The sequence below is a fragment of the Aethalodelphis obliquidens genome, unplaced genomic scaffold (assembly GCF_003676395.1).
Source record: "Aethalodelphis obliquidens isolate GAN/ISIS:26980383/991018 unplaced genomic scaffold, ASM367639v1 scaffold70, whole genome shotgun sequence".
Lineage (NCBI taxonomy): Eukaryota > Metazoa > Chordata > Mammalia > Artiodactyla > Delphinidae > Aethalodelphis > Aethalodelphis obliquidens.
The window spans coordinates 187,406-211,049 of record NW_020838014.1 but is presented as its reverse complement, the minus strand read 5'-3'; the positions used below and the strand labels follow the sequence as shown (position 1 = coordinate 211,049).

Here is a 23,644-nt window from a genome sequence, read left to right as displayed (position 1 = left end):
AAAGCTACAAATAACATTAAAGTTATACTAATATACTATGGCAGAACTTGATAGCTGTTCCTCTAACTTGATTACTGGCCAAAAAACAAACGAGCAAACAAACCAAACCAAAACAAAAGGTATATACTTCTGGCAAATGTGAAAATCCGGTAATTTCAACAATTTGAGTTTTACATTCTGGAAATTATAAGTTGATCTCAAAGAAGGAATTGATTCTACACAGAAACTCTCAGACACAGAATGAAAACTAAAGTATCAGAGAGCAGACAACTACCTATTTATCTCTGGAAGTCACTGAACTTCTTCCAAGTACAGATTTCTCATCTTTAAAAGTAGGAGTGATTCCATCTGTCCTACCTTTTCCACAGAATTGTGATGATCAAATGAGACAAAGTTTATAAAATTTTATAAAAAGCACCCTACAAATAATATGACTCATATATCGTTAGAAGAATTCTAAGCCAAAACCAAGTTTTCACTACTAAAATAAGCATAAACAAGAGTTCTCTGGGTCTTTAGAGGTATAATAAGTACTTTTCCTAATCGTCCAAATGACATCAATGAATACTATGGTCATTCTTTTTTTTAAGTCTTTCTAAAAGAAGAATGGAAATCAGCACAAACTGGTCTTACATTCTGAATGGCACAAAGGTTAACCAAGTGCGTAAAAGCATTCAGACCAGTTCCCCAGGTCTTAGGAATTTAAGACAACATTCATTCTTTTGCATCTTTAGCTTATTCTAGCTAAAAGGAATAGTGTACTAAATATTCCTTTAAATACCAAGCTGCCTGCTAAAAATTCAATGGGAACCAAACAGTAACCTCAAAGATGAAGCCAGAATCAGCAGTAAAGTTTTGATCAGCAGAAAAGAAGGAATAATAAAGCAATGATAATATATAATATTCCATGCTAAGTACTTTATACAGACCATACCATTTGATTTTTATGACCATAAAGTAGGGCTACTATTATTATTCATATTATAGCTAAAGAAAGTGAGGCTAAGAAAAATATTTTACCAAAGCTCACAGTAATCTGCATAGTAGGGATTAGAATTCAGACAACCTGACTCTAGTGCCCACATTCTTAACCTAAAGTAAGATAAACTGTGTTTAACAGACTTCATTTTCTATAGAAAAAGCAAACCAAAAACGAAATCCAAGAAAAAGGCAAAACTTCCAAATGTGTGCTTGAACTCATTTTCTTTCCAAATCCAAGTACTCAAAATTGATAAAAAGTAGTTAATGACCAAAAAACCACATAACAAAATAAGGTGATGGGTGAAGGGTTGAGATAACATATTCTACACATACTCATTCTAACATTGGCTTCTAATTTTTTTAAGTTCAAAATTAAGCCTTGTTTCAGTAGGTTTTGTCCCTCACAATGGCTGAATTCTTTTAAGAAAGCCCATTCCAAGGACTTTAAATCTGTAGTCACTGTGGTTGAAAATGCACTAGATAACTTGCTAAAGAGGAGTACATTTAAATATTTGAAATTCTGTTGGCAGAAATGATCACCAGGAAATATTTGTAACCCAAGTCCACCCACTGTCCATCAGCATAACCAACTAACTTTACCTCCACTTTCCCTAAGCCCATTTTTACTTCTATGTACATCACGTAAGGTCTGGTACACAATGAGGTTACATGTTTGCAGAAACCAATATATTACGAGTCTCCTTGAAAATGCAATTCTGATCAAAATTTTTTTAAGTTATTAATTCTGATCAATTTTTTAAAAGTCATATCTGAATGAATTTTATTTTTCTTTTATCTAAAGAACATAGTATGGGGGGGAAAAAAACCCCAAATCTTGCACCTGACATCAGTATGTTGAAGGGCAATGATGAAGGGTCACAAACATGGAAACATTTAAGGATATTAAAAGAGTTGCCAAAGAAATAACATTTAATAAAATAAAATTACAAAAACAAAATGTAGGGGTATGGGAACAATCTTTAAATTGTCAAAAAAAGAAATATTCCCACTATATATGATAAAATTTCTAAGCAACCACACACACAAAATACCACAAGAGAAATTATATCACAGCTGAACAGTGATTTTGCTATATATACCTGAAAATATAATGATTATACAGCAATTTCTATGTAGAATTAGTTCTAGACACCTAGTATACCAGCAATTTTCACTGAACAATAGAATTCTCAATACAGTACAGACTAAAAGACTAATAATGTTATCTACAACATCCGTACACATTTACATTGATAAGGAGAAATTTCTCAGTATCTAGACCTATCTTAATCCTTTGTCATATATGAAAGTGTCAGAACATATACAAGTTGTGAAATTTGAAAAATGCTACATACAAATAAATGACGAAATCACCAACTCCTAACACTGTGTTTGAGTCTAATACTTTTGGACTCACATGATTCTCAAGGGTCTTCAAAAATGAATTACTACAATCTTTTGTTGTTATAGTATAATAAAAAAAACAATTTAAATAACTTCATATTAGTTAAAAGATATCAATCAATAAGAAATAAGTATTAAAATTCTCTCTACAAGCATATAAAGGGCTAACTTTGAGGCCTATCTCTGGACTAAGCTTGTTACCTGGGAGAAAGTATTTACAGTCAAATCAAAAACTACCTGAATACGGAGACACCTTAAGTATTACTAAAGCCTTGAGGGGCAGGGTTCAAAGGGAGACACTACAATTAAATATCTATAATTAAATTTTCCAGAAGTTACAATCTTAGATCTAGAGCCCTGTTTCTAACAATGCCTTTCACTGGCTGGAAGCGAATAATTTAAATATTAGCCTGAATCAATCCGTAAGGCACACCAAGCAGAGCAAACCTCAAACTTACCTCACTATCTAGATTGATACAGAAAAAAACAATACTACAATGGTCGCTAATGCCACAAATACCTATTATGTTTATCTGCTAAAAATGAGACAATGAAAGATAAAGGAAGATAAAGCCAGTTCCCAAATTTAACAAGAAAAAAATACTATAATCCCACTTCTCAAAGTGTTGGCTTGATTAACTTATCAATTATATAGTCTGTAGGTAACAAAAACTGTTGGAAAAAGCCAAACACTTTTCAAAAAAGCAAACTGGTTCTGTGTTGAGAAGATGCTCCACTCTAAGGGATGCATTCATTTTTTAATTCTATAAGTCTACATTTGCTGAAATTTATTTACAAATTAGGCACCAAGTTAAAAAAAAAAAAAAGGAAATATCATGGAGAACTTAAAAGACAGAGACACATGCTGTCTTTCCAAATTAGAAAAAACCACCTCTAGCTCTAACTGACAGAGCTCCCCTACTAAGTAGGCAGAAGTATACTAGTGGATACAAACAGACAAAAATGAAAAAGTCTGCCAAGTTAATGTTATGAGAGGAAAGAGAAAGAGTAGAAAAAATCTGGTCATTTACTAGGGTTCTGTCAAAACTAGGTGGTGGAGCATACAAAAGGAAACAGAGAGGCTGACTTTTACAAGAATATCTTACAATTAGCACACAAAAATGGAGCAAAAACTATTGTGCAGTCCAAATATGACTCATGAAAAAAGCTACTCATCATTAAGAATTATTGGCAACTGTCTAAATAAATATCCTTTTTTTCAATACCTGGCCTGGTATAATCATACGTGCGTGTGCATGTGTGTGTGTGTGCATGTATGTGTGTGCATGTATGTGTGTGTGTGTGTTCTGAGGAAACCCCCACAGCATTTTTTCCACTTCACTGAAACTTCTGACACTGTGATCCCTTTGTCATCTCACACACTATCATCTTTCCTTCCCTCCTAAACCTGGATTCCAAGAGTGATCATCAGTGTAACTTAATAGCAGCTAAGCACAGACTTTGAACCTAAGTTCCTGGGTTTGAAGTCCAGCTCTGACACTTGCACTGTCGTATCAGGAATAGTAGCTAAGCACAGACTTTGAACCTGTGAACACTGTCATATCAGGCAATGTCTTAACCTCTCTGTGCCTCAGTTTCATCACGGGGAAAACAGTGCCTACTTCACAGGGTTATTCTGAGTAAATGAGTTAGCATCTTTAAAGCAAACTTATAACTGAGCCTAGTACAGAGTAAGGACTCTAGAAGTGTTTGCTCTTTATCATCATCACCATTTTTGTCTGAGTTATTCTTTGCCAAGCACCCTCTGTGTCATGTATTCCTCTTTCCCCCCAAATCAGCCGGTAACATCAACCATGAATGAATCTTAAAATCTCTCTTCATTGCTGGAGAAAATACCATCATGTAAGTGATGTCACTACTACAAATTTCTGATATGAAATCTCACCTGGGCCCTCAGTACCGCATATCAATCCTTTTACCAATCTCTGCTCTACTTCCTCTCTCATTCCCTCCCCTCACTGATAAACTTACCAAGTCCAGTCACTATCATCTTTTCCCCTCAAGTCCCACTCAATGGATAAAGTTGTCCCTCCTCACATTTAAGGTTATTTTTGCATGTCTAGTATCCCTTCCTCCTCTTTTTGGTTATCCTGACACTCTGTGGGGAAATAACCTGTTTCCCGCACAGTAGTTTTGGTGGGAACGTCAATCAAAGTATTCCACCCCCCACTAGGCAAGGGAGATTTCGTACCAAGGGATGTCGAGGGATGCCAATTAGGCTGAATTTCTTTTATGATGCTGAATCTTGAGCACAATGATGTGAATATGGAAAATGGTTAGAGCTGATTCATTCTGACTGTGGTACACTACTAAAGATACTGTTGTTCATTGCTGCTACCTAGGTCCTGATCCCTGCAAACTGTCCTGGTTCTTCTTGGGGTTTCCTGAGGCCTGCATACTTTTTTCTTATGTAAATTCTGTTATTCAACATCCATCATATAAATATCTTTTTTTCTGCTTAAATTAACCATTTCAGCCATTTGTTCATCCTTTTATTGGAAAAGTATTTATTGAACTATGTGATGGTTAGCTGTATGTGTCAACCTGGTTAGGCTATAGTAGCCAGTTATTCAAACAAACACTAATCTAGGTGCTGCTGTGAAGGTATTATGTAACTGTTGTTAACATCAAGTAAAGGAGATTACTAATAATGTGAGGAGGCCTCCTTTAACCAACTGAAAGCCCATAAGGGCAAAAATGAGGTTTCACTAAAGAAGAAATTCCGTCGTGAGAATTTCTGCCAAAGCTTCCAGCTGGTCTGCCCTATAGATTTGGACTTGCCAGCCCCCACAACCATAGACGCCAGTTCCTTGAAATAAACCTCTTTATTTTTACACACACACACAAAATGTATGTGTATATGTATAATGCGTGTGTGCGCACGCACACGTTGTAATCCTACTGGTCTGTTTCTCTGGAGAAACCTGACTAATACAAACATCTGCTGTATACTGGTGCTGAGAACAAGATAAAGTCTGTTTCTATTGCTTGCAACCAAAGAAAGCCCAGTACAGTTATATATGTCACTGTTTGAGAAAGAGAGTCCACAAAGATTTCACTGTTTGACACATGCGCTAATAGTTTTAAGATCAAAGCTGTGAGTAGAATTTTTAAATTCTAAACCTACTGGCAATAAAACTAATTTTCTAGATTCCTCCAAAGTACAGGGAAATTAAAGAATGATGGCATCCTTAAGAAAGAAAGGGTGTCTAAAACAGCTGTCAGAATGTTCAGGTTCCTTTACTCTAGTTCAGGGATCAGGAAACTATGACCCATAGGCCAAATCCAGTCCACTGCCTGTTTTTGTGTGGCCTATAAACTAAGAATGTTTTTCAAATTCTTAAATAATTTTTTTAAATCAAAAGAAAAACAGTACTTTGTGATATGTGAAAATTATATGAAATTCAAATTTCAGTGCTCATAAATAAAGTGGACACAGCCATGCACATCTGTTTACATATGGTCTATGGCTGATTTTGCCCTACAACAGTAGAACTGAATATTGCAACACAGACAACATGACCCTAAAAACCTAAAGTATTTATCATCTGTCTCTTTAGAGAAAAGTTTGCTGACCCCAATCTAGTTTATCAAAGAAAAGCATTAACCTATCTTCAGGAGGAATGGGTAACAAAAGGGAGGAAATGTTAGAAAGGAGGATACAAGAAAAGGAATAAATTAATTGTAGCTATTATTCTTTGAATCCTCACCATGTATGTACAAAACACTGTTTGGAGCACTTTACACATATTAATATTTTTAATCCTTACAACATTCTTATGAGGTGGAGACCATTATCTTGATTTTATAGATGAGGCAGAGAGGCTAAAACAAACCTGCCCAAGTGCAACAGACATAAATTACAGAACCAGGATTACAACCCAGGCTGTTTGCCTCTAGCATCTGTGTGGTTAACCACAACATCATACTGCTTTATCACTCATCTTCTTGTCTATCTAATCTGCACAGCATTAATGATGTTGATTTTCCTTAAAGTATGACAAACTTTGTAGATGAACAAACAATGGAATAAATGAAGAAGTTTGTGGCAGTGTATTCCTCAGAGAACTTGAGGGATGACAAAGACCTATGCCTATCTTCCTGCTTGAAGACAGGAAACTCAGGAAGATGCCCCACTGGATTCAATCAGTGCCTCCCCCAAACCATACTTGAACTCAGAAGCTCAGGCAAGCTTCAATATGAAGGCTAAGATAAAGCATGTTCTCCTTCCACATGTCTTGCCTCATCATGATCAATTAAATAAGAATCTGGATGGTGGAGCTGTGATGTGGATATTTCTTAAAACTCCTCAGTTAATTCTAATATACAGCCAATCCTGGGTTGAGACCTACCACAGTATATTTCTCTCCTTTCAAGGAGAGTGTGATGAAAAGAAAAGAATACAGGTGAGGGGAGGGGCAAAGGTAGAGATGGGGAAACTTGACAAACTTATCTTCCAAGAATGGAATTTTCATTTAGTACCACAGCATGCTAGTAAAGTGCATTTCTAGGCTTCATGTCTCAACTCTACATCTAAAAACTTAAAAAAAAAAAAGCAGGTATAAAAACAAAACTAAATATTTTTACATATACATGTATACATGTTTACACAAGAAATTTCTGTAAGATACATAGCGAATGATAACTATTATTTTTGCCTTATCTGTATTTTTTACTCAATCTGTATTTTTGTCACATGTATTTCTTTTTATAATGTATTACTTGTTTAATTAAAAATAATTTTTTAAAAACAGTATGGCTAAAAGGATGTTCAAGGATTACTTTAATTATACTTTGAATACCAAAATAATTACGTAAAAAGCTAGTAAAAATTACTTGATACCTTCCTAGAAAGCAGTTTACTTTTTGTCAGAGCGTAAGACATAAAATCTCCCCAACCTTTATGTGCAGCAGAGATGTATATTCTAACAAATCTATTAAAGAATCTTTTCTACCAGATGACTATTACTAACTGAAGTTTTACTGGTACTAATCTATCAAAATACTTAAACATGAGGGGAAATATTTTAAATAATAAAAAATAAAATGGAAATATTTCAAAGTTTTACAAACACAAATGTCTATTATACATTCTAATTTTTATAATCATTTATAATGATCTCACATTATGTTTAGCTAAAATCAAATATCCTCCTTATATGGACAATTCATTTAAATGAATCTGAAGTTTTTAATATGGCTTCAGGCTTCAGAAAAGAAAGTAGGCAATGGGGGTGGTTAAGACAGTATCCAAGCAATCACACAGGCTCGGGCAAATGTGTAAAGTCATAGTGAGTTAATGCTCAAGCATGGCTTGTCATTTGCTTGCTACTGTGAGTCTGAGTAAAAGATTCAGCTTCGTGTACATTAACAAAGTGTTTAAGTTAAAGTCTGCACCAAAGAATAAAATCTCAAACCTGGTTGAACGGTAAGCCTCAAGAGACAAAAATCACATTTGAGATGTCAATTTTTTAAACATAACTCGCAAGAAAGACCATACCACAAGGGAAGATGGTTGGTTTTTCACTTGGCTAGATGAAGAACCATGACCCAAAGCAATGTGAGCCTCTATAATGAGCCTAAGCTAGCTGTGGTAACAACTCAACTCCAAGAGAGTCTACTCGTAGAAAACAGTCCTATCCGAATTGCCTAGGTACTGAATATCATTTATTCTATTTATTATGATTAGTTTTTAATCTGGGTGAACATAGTACTCTCAGGAGAGATTTTTCATTACAAAGGTAAATTAAGTCTTCCAGAACACTAAGAGCATTTGAAAGTCTCACTCAAAAGTGTGTCTTAGGGAGTTCCCTGGCGATCCAGTGGTTAGACCCCACGCTTTCACTGCCAAGGGCACGGGTTCAATCCCTGGTCCAGGAACTAAGATCTCACAAGCCATGCGGTACAGCCAAAAACAAATAAATAAATACACAAATAAAATTAAAAACAAAAGTGTCTTAAGAAAACAGTTAGGTCATAGATAGAATCATAGTAAGTAGGGTCAGAATAAACATTTAAAGATTTTAGTAATGGTGTGAGCAGTTAAGTTTAAATTTAAAGGAGAAACTGTCTCAGAAAAAAATTAGTGCCTTAAAAAAAAAGCCTAGGGGCTTCCCTGGTGGTGCAGTGGTTGAGAGTCCGCCTGCCGATGCAGGGGACACGGGTTTGTGCCCTGGTCCAGGAGGATCCCACATGCCGCGGAGTGGCTGGGCCCGTGAGCCATGGCCGCTGAACCTGTGCATCCGGAGCCTGTGCTCCGCAACGGGAGAGGCCACAGCAGTGAGAGGCCCACGTACCGCAAAAGAAAAAAAAAAAAGCCTAAAAACACTTCTACTTTGAAAATCAAAGCATAGTGGCTTCCCTGGTGGCACAGTGGTTAAGAATCTGCCTGCCAATGCAGGGGACACGGGTTCAAGCCCTGGTACGGAAAGATCTCACATGCTGTGGAGCAACTAAGCCCGTGTACCACAACTACTGAGCCTGCGTGCCACAACTACTGAAGCCTGCATGCCTAGAGCCCATGCTCCACACAAGAGAAGCCATCGCAATGAGAAGCCCACGCGCCACAAGGAAGAGTAGCCCCCACCTGCCGCAACTAAAGAAAGCCCGCGCGCAGCAACAAAGACCCAACGCAGCCAAAAATAAATAAATAAAATAAATTTATTAAAAAAAAACAAAACCAAAGCATAATTCTTCTGCAACGTTTAATAGATCTATTCTCATATATTTTGAACTTTATGAACTCTAAACCTCAGAAAAATGTATGAATAACTCTGAAGACAATAATATAAAGGAACTCTGTAAAAATAAGCAGAAAAAACATGAGATATCTAAAATAAGTACATTACCAAAAATGTACAAAGAGAGAGAGAATATATCTCCTTTTAAAAGGAATAAAAGTTAGATAGCAAAGAGTATATATTCAAGATACTTCAATCAAAAAACCAAAGATTAAAAGGCATACTGGACAGAAATGTTGTGGTTCCAAGTATTTCCATAGAACTCACAGCTCAACAACTTGTTTGTCTACTTTGCAACTCAGAGGTACTTTTAGAGTTCTGAATTACTGCCAGGCACTAAAAGTTCTCAAGCCTAAAAATGTCAATCCTCAAAAATTTGTATTATTCCAATCTAGTTAAAATACATATATCAATACTTGTGTCTTAAAAAAACAAAGAAACAAAATCTAGCCAAACTTAAACTGTAACTTGTAATCTGAAAAATATACAAAAGCACATCTGCCTACTTAACAGAACTTTTTATATTTCCAGATATAAAAGTACAACACTATAAAGTACAGTAATGAAAATCTAGTACCAACATCAGAGCAGGCATGTAAAGGAATGAAAAAGAAGTGAAAGCCTAAAAAGAGATTCAAGCACATAATGCAATTTCAATTCTTAAATGACCTGGCAATTCCACCATAAATGGGAATTTATGATACAGAAAAACACAAGCAAACAAAGATGTATGCCAAAAACAAAAAGAAAAAAAACCCAGGAAACAAAAGGCCCTCCAATAAAAGAATGGATAAATGTACCTCAGTTCAGTAGAACACTGCTAAAAAGAAATGGGTTAAATTACATATAGTGATATGAAAAGACGACCAAAATGCCTTGGGCAAAAAAGCAATTTGCCATAGTTAAATTTCAGTCTATTATTCTTTTTTAAAAGATAGATAGGGACTTCCCTGGTGGTCTAGTGTTGGGACTCTATGCTTCCAATGCAGGGGGCGCGGGTTCAATCCCTGGTGGGGGAACTAGGATCCCAAACATGGTATGGTGCAGCCAAAAATAAATACATCTTTAAAAATAAAATAAATTTAAAAAAAAACATAGATACAGGTTTATAAAACTACTTATGTTAGAATATACACAGGAAAACGCTGGACAAATATTCACATTAATAGTGGTTGTCCTTGGGGAAAAGGACTTTCGATAATTTATACATATCGAAATATTAAGATATACAGAATAAAATAATTCTGCTTCTTGGAATTCATCCTAAGGAAATAATTTAGAATGCCTGGAAAAATTCAACTACAATGATATTCATAGCAGAGCTTTTATAATAAAAAATTGAGGGACTTCCCTGGTGGCACAGTGGTTAAGACTGCGCTCCAGATGCAGGGGGCCCAGGTTCGATCCCTGGCCAGGGAACTAGATCCCACATGCCGCAACTAAGGAGCCCATGTGCCACAACTAAGGAGCCCTCGAGCCTTAACTAAGGAGCCCACCTGTCGCAACTAAGACCTGGTGCAACAAAAAAAAAAAAAAATTGAAAACTATAGGGAATCATTTTTAAAAGTGACTGCAAATTCACATAACAGAATACACCTATTGATATTATTTATCCATTAGATATAATATAAAATATATTCATTTTCACAATATTTTTTTTAAAGGGGGCATGAACTATTATGCATCCAATCTCATTTTCTGAAGGAAAATAGATATGCATTGAAAACCACTGGGCAAGAAGTATACCAAAATGTTAACAGACTGGGAGGTAAAACTAAGAGTGATTTTTCTTTTAGCTTATTGTATTCATTCTCAACAGGGGCAATATTGCTCCTAAGGAGGTAAAAAAAATCTTAACTCTTTTAGTGTACAAAGCACAGATTAATGTACAATAAATAAACAAATATACAGGATAATACCTGTGGTATTAAAATTTCATTGGGGGACGATTAGAAAAATATATATATAAAGACTGGAGTGAGGGGAGCAAGTGATAATAATAAAAAGGCTGAGAAACACTGCCTCATTGGTACTCTCATTTTTTCTACAATGAACTTGGTATTACTTGGGTCTGAATAAGTAATATATGCACATTGAACTACTTAAAGTTAAGACATAACATTAATTTTCATTATTAAATATAAAGTTTATTCCTATAGTCCTAAGGCTTTAAAAATACAATACAGATTTAAAAAACAATAATACTAAAATGAAAACATAGAGTAAGAAATTGAAAAAGTACTGCGTCAGAATTATCTGGGATCCACTGGCAGAGTTAACTACAGATTCCTTGGTCCTACTGCAGATAATAAAATCAACATATCTATGGATGGGATTAGTAGCTTTTATTAAATGAGGCACACTTATATCATCATACCACTCCATGGAAATATGAAATCCAGACAGATATATATTTTAATCTGGTCTAAGAAATTTTTTAAATTATGTACTTAAGTGATAAAAATAAAAATAACCTAAAAGCCCGGAAATCTAGGAATTCCTGCTAACCTCCTCCCTTTCCTTTAAGGAACCTGGAGATTCAAATTTCTTCACAAACTATCAAACACACCCTATTATCCATTATTTCTACTGGGTACAAGGCACTGTGAAGAATATAAAAGAAATAAGCAAAATTCATAAATTTTGCCACTAAAATAAACTCACTTCAGTTATATCTGCAAAATCCAGTATTAACTGCTGGCCGCCTCAAGGCATCATTCACGAAGAAACACAAGTTTTTAATCCCATGATGAAAATTAAACAAGTAGGAAAGAAAAGTCACTGTTAGGTAATAATAACTGGGATGCTGTCAGCTACATTCAATTTGCTAGTTAATAAACGTGTTTGTCATGTCAGCCTTGAAATATGCAAGATTCAAAATTCTGCCTACCCCAAATTACAAACCTCCCATGTTAAAGACTCTGGGTTTAAAATGTTAAACCACAAATGCCAAGATTTACTGTGTACATAAATAATGAATCTACCTAAGTGTACAGGTAGTAGTCCCACTTAACTAAAAGAGAATACACTGGGTTAGTCAAAATGGATACAAAGGATTAAGACGTTGCTTCAGTTCCTAGTGATCTTCTCCAGTTTCTTATAGACATCGATGCCAACTTTTGTTGGTAGTAATAATAGCGGCAGCAGTGATATTTAAGTGCTTTTTGTACGCCAGGCATACTTATTCAATCCTCAAACATGTCTTTTTCCATTTTACAGATGAAAACAACTGGGAAATAAAGAGGTGAAGTAACAGCTGGTAGATACTATATACGAACTTTCATAGTGTTTTGCCTGCTGACCACAAATACAGTATCAAATAACCAAATATTCAATGTGAGATTTGGCATATCATTTATATAAATACATTTATATCTTGTAATTAAACAATTATCTATAAAACAGTATACAAATGAATGTAACTGAGGCAAACCTGAGTTAGAAGAATCAGAAGTTTTCCAAGTCATCATATCAATAGTACACTTTTCCCATTTCTCTCACTTGCTACACCAAGAAAACGAACTTAATTTTGCTTGTTTTTGTTTTAAAGTACAGATTTTGTCATTATATATAATTCCATCTCAGGAATGCATTTGTTTAATTCATCTGTAAAGCCTTTAACTCATTTTATCCCCAAAGAATCTTCATCTGTAAAAGCTTTATTAAATTTAATTTCATATTCTATAATGAACTCATCTTAGAACCTTCATTTTCTAATTATAACATATATATGAACAGTGTATAAAATTCAGAAAAAAGTTTAAATTTAAAAAGGAAAATAAAAATCACCTGTAATCCCAACTTCACGATAACAACTTTGATCCTACTGATGTTTCCTTTTTGCCTATATTCTACATACGAATAGAAACTTGTAAAAAATAAGAATTGAAATCATACTATATAAACATTGTTAATCAACTTTTTCTCTCTTAACAATAGAGCATTTCTTTAAATGGTGCAGACAAAAGCGATTACATGATTGATTTTCTACAAAACATTTTGGCTTACAGGACTAAAAAAAATAGTTTCTTATACTGTTGAAAATTAACCACAAGGTGGAGAGAGGATGGTTGGTCCTTCATATAGAGCCATCTCTCTTTTGCAAGTATTTGAATGCTTTAAAAAAAAATCATTGAAAAATTTTACTGATTAAATAGGCATTCTCTTTGTACTACTAAAAAACTTCACATGTCCATCTTCAGCACATCAACACACAGAAGACATTAAATACATGGTTATGGAAATGTTATAGCTGCAAAAGATCAAAAATGTGACAATTCACTATAGACACAAGCTCAACCCAGTACTGTTGAACCTAAGCAGAGCCAGTTTGGAACACCACAAAGCAATGATTCTTTATACCCAGTATTAAGGCCTACTGCTTACATACACACACAAGCAGATAGCACTGAGTGGTGACACAATCTCAAGCTTGTTCTATTGATGACAGTAGTACAAGTCTAAAGCATAATGGAAATAAGAGAATGACTACATCACCTAAAACCCTCCTACCCATAGTTTCAACTGTACTTGAGTTATAATGCTGTCATATTTTAAAGTAAAAATTATGACATTTGACTACTAGTGAGAAGTTACCAAACATTTATTTAAAATTCAAAAGAATGTCTTACAACGGAGTTTGTCCCAAGTGTGAAACTCAATATTCAAAAGGCACAGGAACTTTTTTTTAAGTTCCAGACTTATCATCTGGATGTAAAAGACACAACATCAAAATAACCTAATATCTGAAGATTTAAACAAATAAAGGTGGGTCTGAAGACATTAAGATTCACCTTCCAACTGACTTGCCCATGGTTTTTCTTAAATTAATCTAATATTCTTAAATAATTAAATTTATAAAAGTGTCACTTACATCAACTTTTAGATATACACATCAACAGGGCAAATTGATACTTGTACTTTATATGCAAAACAATTTTCTGAAGCATGAAAATCTCATGTCAGGGGGTTACGTATGTCATTACTAAACTGATTATATGATTAGAATAAAGAGCAGCAGCATACAACAGTTGAGCAGTTGAAAGCTGTCATACAGAAATCTAGCCCAAAACCCCAAAAACCAAAAAAAGCACTTTGAGGATACCAAGAACCAAATATCACCTGAAGTTATCTTTTATAGACCCATCATATTATAACCTTAGTCTCAGACAGCTAGAGACAAATTTAAAAACATGTTCCTTCTTCACAAAAACAACGCTCTTCATTCTGTCTAGGTTTATTGTACTTTGAACACAAATCAACAAGACAGATCCCATCCTTCATGAAGTAGTGATACTGCCACAAATGATGAGATTCATCATATCCTGTCAGAAGGTCCCTGTATGCCACCATATCTAACCTAAAGTGTTCTTTCTACTCTTCAATGTTATTTATCTCCTTTTAGCCCTCATTTCATCAATTTCATTTCTCTTTTGGTGAAGATAAGTTTCTTTTCACAGTCTAGCATAGCAACTTCCACGGGTCATCCATTTCCTTATGGTAAATCCTGTATTATAATCCCTTCCCTTTTGCAACCTTCCACTAAAAGAGTTTCTTTCAATCTCTCGATTATCTGCATCTATTTTCATCTCTTAGGTATCCATTCATATTAAGTATTCATTTAAAAGTACTCTAAACTTAATTTATTAAGATATTAATTCATTTGGGGCCTTCCCTAGTGGTGCAGTGGTTAAGACTCTGCCTGTCAATGCAGGTAACACTGGTTCGAGCCCTGGTCCGGGAAGATCCCACATGCCGCAGAGCAACTAAGCCCGTGCGCCACAACTACTGAGCCTGTGCTCTAGAGCCTGCAAGCCACAACTACTGAAGCCCTCGCGCCACAACTACTGAAGCCCGTGTGCCTAGAGCCCGTGCTCCGCAACAAGAGAAGCCACCGCAATGAGAAGCCTGCACACTGCAATGAAGAGTAGCCCCCACTCGCCACAACTAGAGAAAGCCCGCGTGCAGCAACAAAGACCCAACTCAACCAAAAAAAAAAAATTAATAAATAAATTTATATATAAAAAAGATGTTAATTCATTTGAAGGATTAGAAACTATAAATATGAAGTTTAGAGAGATCTCATACTGCTATTCTGCCTGAGTATTAACATCAGTCGAGGAAAAAAAATCCCCATTATGTATGTTTTTAACCCTACTAACCATTAAATGCCCCGGAATTATCAGTTCATATTTCTGAACAATAAATCACACACTACGGTGTACTAATAGAAGACAGAAATAAACACCCCCCCCCCACTGAAACAGTTAGAGATTACGTGGACAACTAATGTTGGCTGCATAAACATTTTGATTACTGTTGTTCCGCCACCTTACTTCAAAAATCTACAGTAAATTTTTAAACAATTATAAACAATTTAAGAGATAGAAGCAGAACCAAAAGAAGATGATATCTCGCATGTGAATGCAAGAGTCTAAAGCAGATTTCTTTTAAAGCTGAAAACATTAGGGACTACTCAGGTAGTTAAAATCTTAGTGAAAATTATACTTTCTGAGTTTCTGGTCTTTATTTCCCTCCTTAGAATTTTTACTGTGTGATTTATTTTAAGTAATTTAAGCTACATGGGGGGAGGAATTTTGCAGAGAAAAAAGATAGGTGAAGTCAATTATTTCTGAAGAGTTTTTGAGACTCATCTAATAGAAGAAAAAGGGTGTGCTGCACTGAAGAAAAGATTAGAGGGATAGAGGCAGTCTTCCGTCATTCACCTACTCATTCACTCATTCATTCATTCATGTTTGCATGCAAGCAAAACACAAATATTTACTGATCATTTATTTTGTGCTTTGTACTGCAGCAGTCCTTTCCTCTAAAAGTTTGCAGTCAGCATTAACCTCTACAATTAAGAGTCTGTGGACTTCCCTGGTGGTGCAGTGGTTAAGAATCCACCTGCCAACGCGGGGGACACGGGTTCAAGCCCTCGTCCGGAAGATCCCACACGCCGCAGAGCAACTAAGCCCGTGCGCCACAACTACCGGACCCGTGCACCACAACTACTGAAGCCCGTGCACTCTAGGGCCTGCGTGCCACTACTACTGAGCCTGTGTGTTGCAGCTACCGAAGCCCGAGCACCTAGAGCCCATGCTCTGCAACAAGAGAAGCCACCGCAATGAGAAGCCCGCGCACCACAACAAAGAGTAGCTCCTGCTCGTCACAACGAGAGAAAGCCCATGAGCAGCAACGAAGACCCAGCACAGCCAAAAATAAAAGAAAAAAAGACTTAATAAAAAAAGTTTGTGAATTTTCATAAATTATATAATTACCTTGGGTTTCATCATCTACAAAAAATGAACTATACCTATTTCACAGATTTGCTGTGCAGATGAAATGTGATGTAAGGGTTTTACCTTCCCCCCCAAAAATACTAGTTCCTTTTCCCCTATAAGTCCCTCTAGAGATTGGGACATTTATCTGTGGTTCTCAACCTAACTATGAAAAATCCTTTATTCTCCACAGATTCCATGTCTTTAAAGACTTTTGTGTATCAAATGCACTCACATTTTATTAATCAGTTATAATGGCTAATTAGAACTCTCAAATTGTCAGACATAAAAACTAATGAAACCTAATGCTGGGTTTCTGAGGTGTAAGCACAATGTTTTATTTCATTAACAGCCTGCAAATCACCACAATGTAGGATAATGATAATGTGGTAATTAGCCTCAAAGATTTGAGTCAATATAATTATTGGTCAAAGCAAATATACATAATATTTCACCTGTATAAATCTATTGAGAGCAAACATACAATTTTCATTAGGCTCTTTGCAATACTAAAAAGAATTCACTCTTATTTCTGCAGACCCCTGGAAAAACATAATTTATGTACCATAAATTGGTGATTTTCTATGTCTGGAAAAACTACTGGTTACCCTACAGATTTGTTTTAAGCCAGTATCATTAGTAACACCATCTTCAAATTCAAAAGTTACACATATTTATCCATAAAGGTAGGTAGTGATATCCTGCGTCTTCCCTTTGTATTTATAAGAACAAAATCCAAACCCTTCACCATAGACTTCTGTGATCTGTCCCTTGCTAACTTCATCTACCAGTCTCCCCTCAGCTTACCACAACGGCCTTCTCAATCATGACTAGCTGCTTCCCAGTTTAGGGCTTTTGCACCAACTGGCCCTCTTGTCTGGTTCACTCTTCTTGCAGATTGTCACATGTCTGGCTTTTTGTCATTCAGGTGTCAGATTAATATCATCAGGGAATTTTTCCTCAACACTCATTCTAAACCCTTCCATCACTATCATTTCTTCCTGTTACAGCTTCTTCATAGCATTTGTGACCTCTGAAATTATCTGTTCCCTTATTTGTTTGTTTACTGTTTCTCTCCACAATCACCAAACCCCACAGGTATAAAGAACTCCAGAGAGCAGTCTATTCACTGCCCTATCTTCAGTTCCTAAAATAGCACCAGGTAACCAATAATCACTCAATAAATATTTGTTGGCTAACTAGCCAAACTGCTTAAGATTATTTTGGGGAAGGACTGATTTCTTAGTCAAGAACTTACATTTAGCATTCAAAATTGCTTATTCAAAAGGAGTAAGAAAAAATGTTCTTTCAATGAAAAAAGAGTAAGAAAAATGTACACAATAATCTATTCAACCAATGGGCTTTATTTTCTTTTATTTCAATCCTTTGGGATAGAAAAATATGGAAGTCTACTCATGTTTCACATACCTCATATGTCGCCTCATGTAAAAATTGAATAAATTTTCTTTTTTTAATTTTAGCTTTATTGAGGTCTAACTGACATTTAAAATTGTGAATTTTCTTATAATAGTATACCATGAGCTGCTAGCCACTCAATCTAATAACTTATTTTTGCTGCCAAGAAGCAAGTAGGCTTCGAAGAATGTAAGAAGTACAGACTGGGAAGGCTATATCTGACATCATAGTGACAGTGCCAGCATGGCCCAAATCAGGGAAGATTCTGTTCTCAGCTATGCTTGGGGAGAAGGAGGGAAGGGTTAAGAGTCATCAGTCCTAGGGAATGAATTGTAGTTCTGATTTCTGTTGATCAACAGGAATATCTTCAAATCAATTCAAATAGGCTTAACTGGAATCTCATAGTTTGAGACATTAAATCCCTGTTTTGAATATCTGAGGTCTCTAGTAAATGAAATAACACTCAGTTGACCAGATTTGGCTTTTGCAGTTTCACATTAAAAAAACAGTGTTTGTAAAAAAAAATAACACATATACAGTCCTCAATACTACGTGCTACATTTGCTTATTAATTTAAAATATTTTCAAGGATACTCTTAAAGGGGAGGGATGTGAATAAAATTAATAATAAAGACTTTATTTCTGAGTTTAGAAAATATTTGAAAACTAAAAGAAACATTAAGAAAGGTATAAAACTCAATGGTTTAAAAAATGCAAACACCTTACATGTGTCACAAAGCTGTATTTATTTTTTAAAAATTGGGGGTTGCTTCTTTTTTCAACTGGTAACATAAAAGGAAGACAGCAAGCAGATAATTCACAGCTCATGTGAGTTTACTTATCAGTCAAAAAGAAATATTAATATAAATCTTTAGGCTAACTTGCTTACATATTATTCAGCCAAGTGGAAAGTACAATTAGCGTGGAGCTAGAACCAGTACCAGAATGACTAAGAATGGCATTTGCTAACTCATTTTATTTTAACTTAAGAAATTAAGAGAGAAGTACTGAAAGTGATATTTTTTCTAAAGAGCACATCCTCAGTTTCCTATTTTTTATTGCTCCATATTTTACTGCCTTCAACATGCTAAGCTGCTTAACAAGAAGTCTATACTGCACTTTTCATCACTTCTGCTCACAAAACTGATGTTTCTAAAGTCCAGTTGCATTCACAAAAGCTGGAAAAACCACACAGAAGAATTTCACCTTATAGTGAAGTATTTTAAGATAATACCTTCAGAAATACAATGTCTAAAAGTGAGATTCCCTGTTAGCTAAGAACTCAAAATGTTAGATAAGTAAATTTCTACAGGAGACTATACATTTGTCAAAGAAATAGCATAAACATATGATTTTTATTGATGAAAAACAGGAATCTTTTACCCTTCAATTTTTTTAAAAAAGGTAGCAACAACCAAAGTGTACACACTGAGTCTTATCTTCTCTCAGAGGTTACCTAATTCCAGGTAACCTATTCAATAGACTCAGACTCTTTCTTTTGAACTTCATCTCCAAACTGGGTATACTTGAAGATCCAGAGATCTTCACAACAGTGACTCCTAGCAACTCCCCCCAAAACCTTCCCTCTTGTTTTCCGTTAAACCCTCAGATCTTGCCTTACCTATGTGTTTAAACCAGTCTCCTTATCTTCAGTCTCTTTCTTCCTCAATTCATTCTGTACTCTGTAGCTAGATTCATCTTCCAAAAGATGAATGCTCTGATCGGATCATTTTCCTCATATCAAAACTTCTTGTGCTCCCACATAAAGCCTATACTTCTCAACCTAGCATTCAATGGCTTCCAAAGTCTAGTCCCAATCAATCTCTATGCCCTTATTGCCATTATTTTCTAACTATACAAGCCTAGGCTTCTGTCAAATCAATCTCCTGTCCTCCAACTTGTCCTGAACTTTCTATCTTGGCTCATGCCACTCCTACCACAAAGAATGTCTACCACTCCCTTCCAGCTGCCACTGCTCAAGGCCCCTTTGCATCTCTGCATTTATTTATGTAAATAAGGACACACGAAAGATATGTCCTGCCCCACCCTACAAAACTGGCCCAAAACTTCCAAACCCAACAACTGCCAGCTTTTATTAAACGCCTACTATGTGCTCAGTAGTCTTAAACAGTATTTCTAATCCTCTCAACAATCCTATAAAGTAGGTATTATTATTTATTCTCCTATTAAAGATGAGAAACCCAAAGCTCAGAAACATCAAATTATATATTTAGTAGGTTACCTTAAATTGTACACTCAGTAAGTTGCCTCAAATGATATATTTAGTAAGTGGGAAAGCAAGGATTTGAACACAGGCTGCTTAACTCTACAGCCATTGCTCTAAACACTAAGTTGTGTGGTTTTTTTTAAGTCTGAATCATGTGACTATCCCTCTCATCTATCTGAAACAATTTAGTTTTACATTATAGTTCTACTTATTACATACTATAAAATAAGCTTTCTCATGTTTGTTATTTTAGTAAAGAGAGAAGACTAAAATGCTATTTCTTTCCAATATAAGAACAATACTCAACTTGCAATGTCAAGGAATATCTTTTCTGTTACAAAGATTACTTTTACCTAAAATATTTTCAAAGAAAATCATTCCAACCAACTTTTTCAAAGACGACTGCAAATTAATAATCATACACGCTGATGGTTTTACAGATTATTAATAATATGAGGATTTTGTGATTACCACCCAAGAATTGTAACAGATATCTATCAAATTGGCAAAGATTGTAAAAACTGACCTACTCAATGCCATTGAAGGTGCAGTGAGACACACACTCTTATACACAGGGTAACCACCCTCTGATCCAGTTATCCCACTTCTGGGAATCTACCCTAAAGGAAGAAAAAAAAAAACAGAGATGCAATCAAAGATAAATGTACAAAAATGTTTGCCCCAGTGTTATCTAAAATAGTAGTATTATAAAGATCAACCTAAGGGTCCCACACTAGGAGAACGATACCCTGTTCAGAGAAAAAAGTAGGAGCGAAACTGTATGTATAGAAATATAATTCCAATTTTTTTAAAAATTAAAAGAATCTGTACACGTGAGGAAAGAACTAGAAAAATGTACATTAAAATGTTAGTAGAAATTATCTCTGGGCGATAGGTTTATGAGTAATCTTCAATTTCCTCTTTACATTTATGTTCTTTTCAAAATTTGCCACAATGCAGCATGAATTAGTTTAAACAAGAAAAAAATGTTCAAACAGTTATAACCCCTGAAAATGGTCCTGAACCTAACAAGGGCATATTTCTTGTACTAGAAACTACACTTCCTACTGCAAAGAAAACATCAAATTTGTTTTGTTTCCAGCTTCTATTAGGCTCAGGGGTACTTTCAGATTGTGTAAAGAATGTCATCCAAAACTCAGTAGTACTCATGAAACTGCACAAGGCTCACTATCTAAAAGTCAGCCAATACTCCAATAGAAAGCACCACAGTTAAACGAACTGTTTTACCGTATGCCTGTTGAGAATAATAAATGTCCAATTAATCCTAACTCAAAACATGCAAAATGGAAAAACCAGAAAAAGTATTCTCATTTTGCAAATTAACTAAATATACCGTTGTTGCCTTATAAGCACATCACAGGTCTGGGAGGAACTTGAAAATAAAGCTGGCAAGCTACCAACAACATTCACTAAAAATGCACACAAATGCATTTTCTCTATATGCACGTTTCTGTTCTATTGGATAGTTAACTTTAGTGGCACAGGTTGATTTTAATCAGTGTAGAAAAAATATTAAGCTGTTCTTCAAAAGAAAAAAAAATCCAAAACTTCTCACATTAAACATAGAATTAAAACTGTTAGCTGAACCGGGAAAAAACTTCCCTACAATGTGGCATATATGTGGAAAAGCAATTTGGAAAAAAAAAAAAAAAGGAAAGAAAAGACCTTTGACGGAAGTAAAATAGGTGGTTGAGCAAGCAATTCTTATTTTACTGCACTTTAACCAATGGGAAACTGGTTTGCTCTAATTTTTTTCTTCATTTTTTTCTTGTTTAAAACATTTTTTTCTTGTTTAAACTAATTCATGTTCCATTGTGGCAAATTTTGAAAAGAACATAAATGTAAAGAAGAAGTTGAAGATTACCCATAAACCTATCACCCAGAGATAATTTCTACTAAAAAGCTGTTAGAAAATAAGACCACAGAAATAGTTGTTCAGAAACTAAGAGAGAATTAAAATATCACATAGCTTTTACTCACAAAATGAGTATCATTCTATTTTTACTCAACCATGAAAATACAACATTTATTTAAAAGACATATGTCAGGTTCTGGGAAACAAAATAAATTACTAGACTATATATATAGACTATATACTTAGAGTAGAAACTACAGACTCACATCTCAGTTTCTGTCAAACTGCCAAATACTGGGTCACCCAAACTTCTGTTCAATGACTGAATCTGAAATCTAATAATCAAGTTATGCAATATTTTCACAGCTAGAGTTTAAAAGGTAGTTCAGGGGGCTTCCCTGGTGGCACAGTGGTTAAGAATCCACCTGCCAATGCAGGGGACATGGGTTCGAGCCCTTGTCCGGGAAGATCCCACATGCCACAGAGCAACTAAGCCCATGCGCCACAACTACTGAGCCTGCGCTCTAGAGGCCGTGAGCCACAACTGCTGAGCCCGCATACCACAAGTACTGAAGCCCGGGCGCCTAGAGCCTGTGCTCCACAACAAGAGAAGCCACCGCAATGAGAAGACCACGCACTGCAACGAAGAGCAGCCCCCGCTCACCGCAACTAGAAAAATCTCATCCATAGCAACAAAGACCTGACGCAGCCAAAATTAAATAAATAAAATAAATAAATGCATTAAAAATAAATAAATAAATAAAAGGTAGTTCAGGGGGCTTCCCTGGTGGCACAGTGGTTAAGAATTCACCTGCCAATGCAGGGGACATGGGTTCGAGCCCTTGTCCGGGAAGATCCCACATGCCACGGAGCAACTAAGCCCGTGCGCCACAACTACTGAGCCTGCGCTCTAGAGCCCATGAGCCACAACTACTGAGCCCGCATGCCACAGCTACTGAAGCCCCCGCGCCTAGAGCCTGTGCTCCGCAACAAGAGAAGCCACCGCAATGAGAAGCCCGCGCACCGCAACGAAGAGCAGCCCCCGCTCACCACAACTAGAGAAAGCCTGCACACAGCAACAAAGACCCAATGCAGCCAAAAATAAATAAATTTAAAAAATAAATTTAAAAAAAGGTAGTGCAGGAACTTCCCTGGTGGTCCAGTAGTTAAGACTGTGAGCTCCCGGGCTTCCCTGGTGGCGCAGCGGTTGAGAGTCCGCCTGCCGATGCAGGGGACACGGGTTCGTGCCCCGGTCTGGGAGGATCCCGCATGCCGCGGAGCGGCTGGGCCCGTGAGCCATGGCCGCTGAGCCTGCGCGTCCGCAACGGGAGAGGCCACAGCAGTGAGAGGCCCGCGTACCGCAAAAAAAAAAAAAAAAAAAAAAAAAAAAAAGACTGTGAGCTCCCAATGCAGGGAGTCCGGGTTCAATCCCTGGTCAGGGAACTAGATCCCACATGACGCAACTAAGAGCCTGCACACTGCAACTAAAAGAGCCCACATGCCGCAACTAAGACCCGGTTCAGCCAAATAAATGAATAAATAAGGTAGTTCAAAAGACATCAATGATTTGGAATAGATACTGAAAACTACATAAAACCCAAAGATTAGTGTTAAATGTCAGCTGCTAAAATAATTAAGTTATGGTTGCTTGCTTAATGTCCTATAAAACAGCCAACATGTCTAGAACAGAATGATCCTA

General features: G+C 35.9%; 1 protein-coding gene across 2 annotated transcripts in view; it reads right to left on the bottom strand.

Annotated features, from left to right (window-relative positions):
• RAP1A (RAP1A, member of RAS oncogene family) overlaps positions 1–20,689 on the bottom strand; it is a 68,020-nt gene extending 47,331 nt beyond the window's left edge. The window contains exon 1 of one of the 2 annotated variants that reach the window (XM_027091155.1): positions 20,596–20,689. Coding sequence is in view for 1 of the 2 variants with exons in the window: in XM_027091157.1 (XP_026946958.1) it covers positions 20,596–20,609 (14 nt within the window). In the remaining variant the exon portion in view is untranslated. The remainder of the gene's footprint in view (positions 1–20,595) is intronic. The other variant, XM_027091157.1, reaches the window with a different exon arrangement.
• Positions 20,690–23,644: the final 2,955 nt, after the last annotated feature.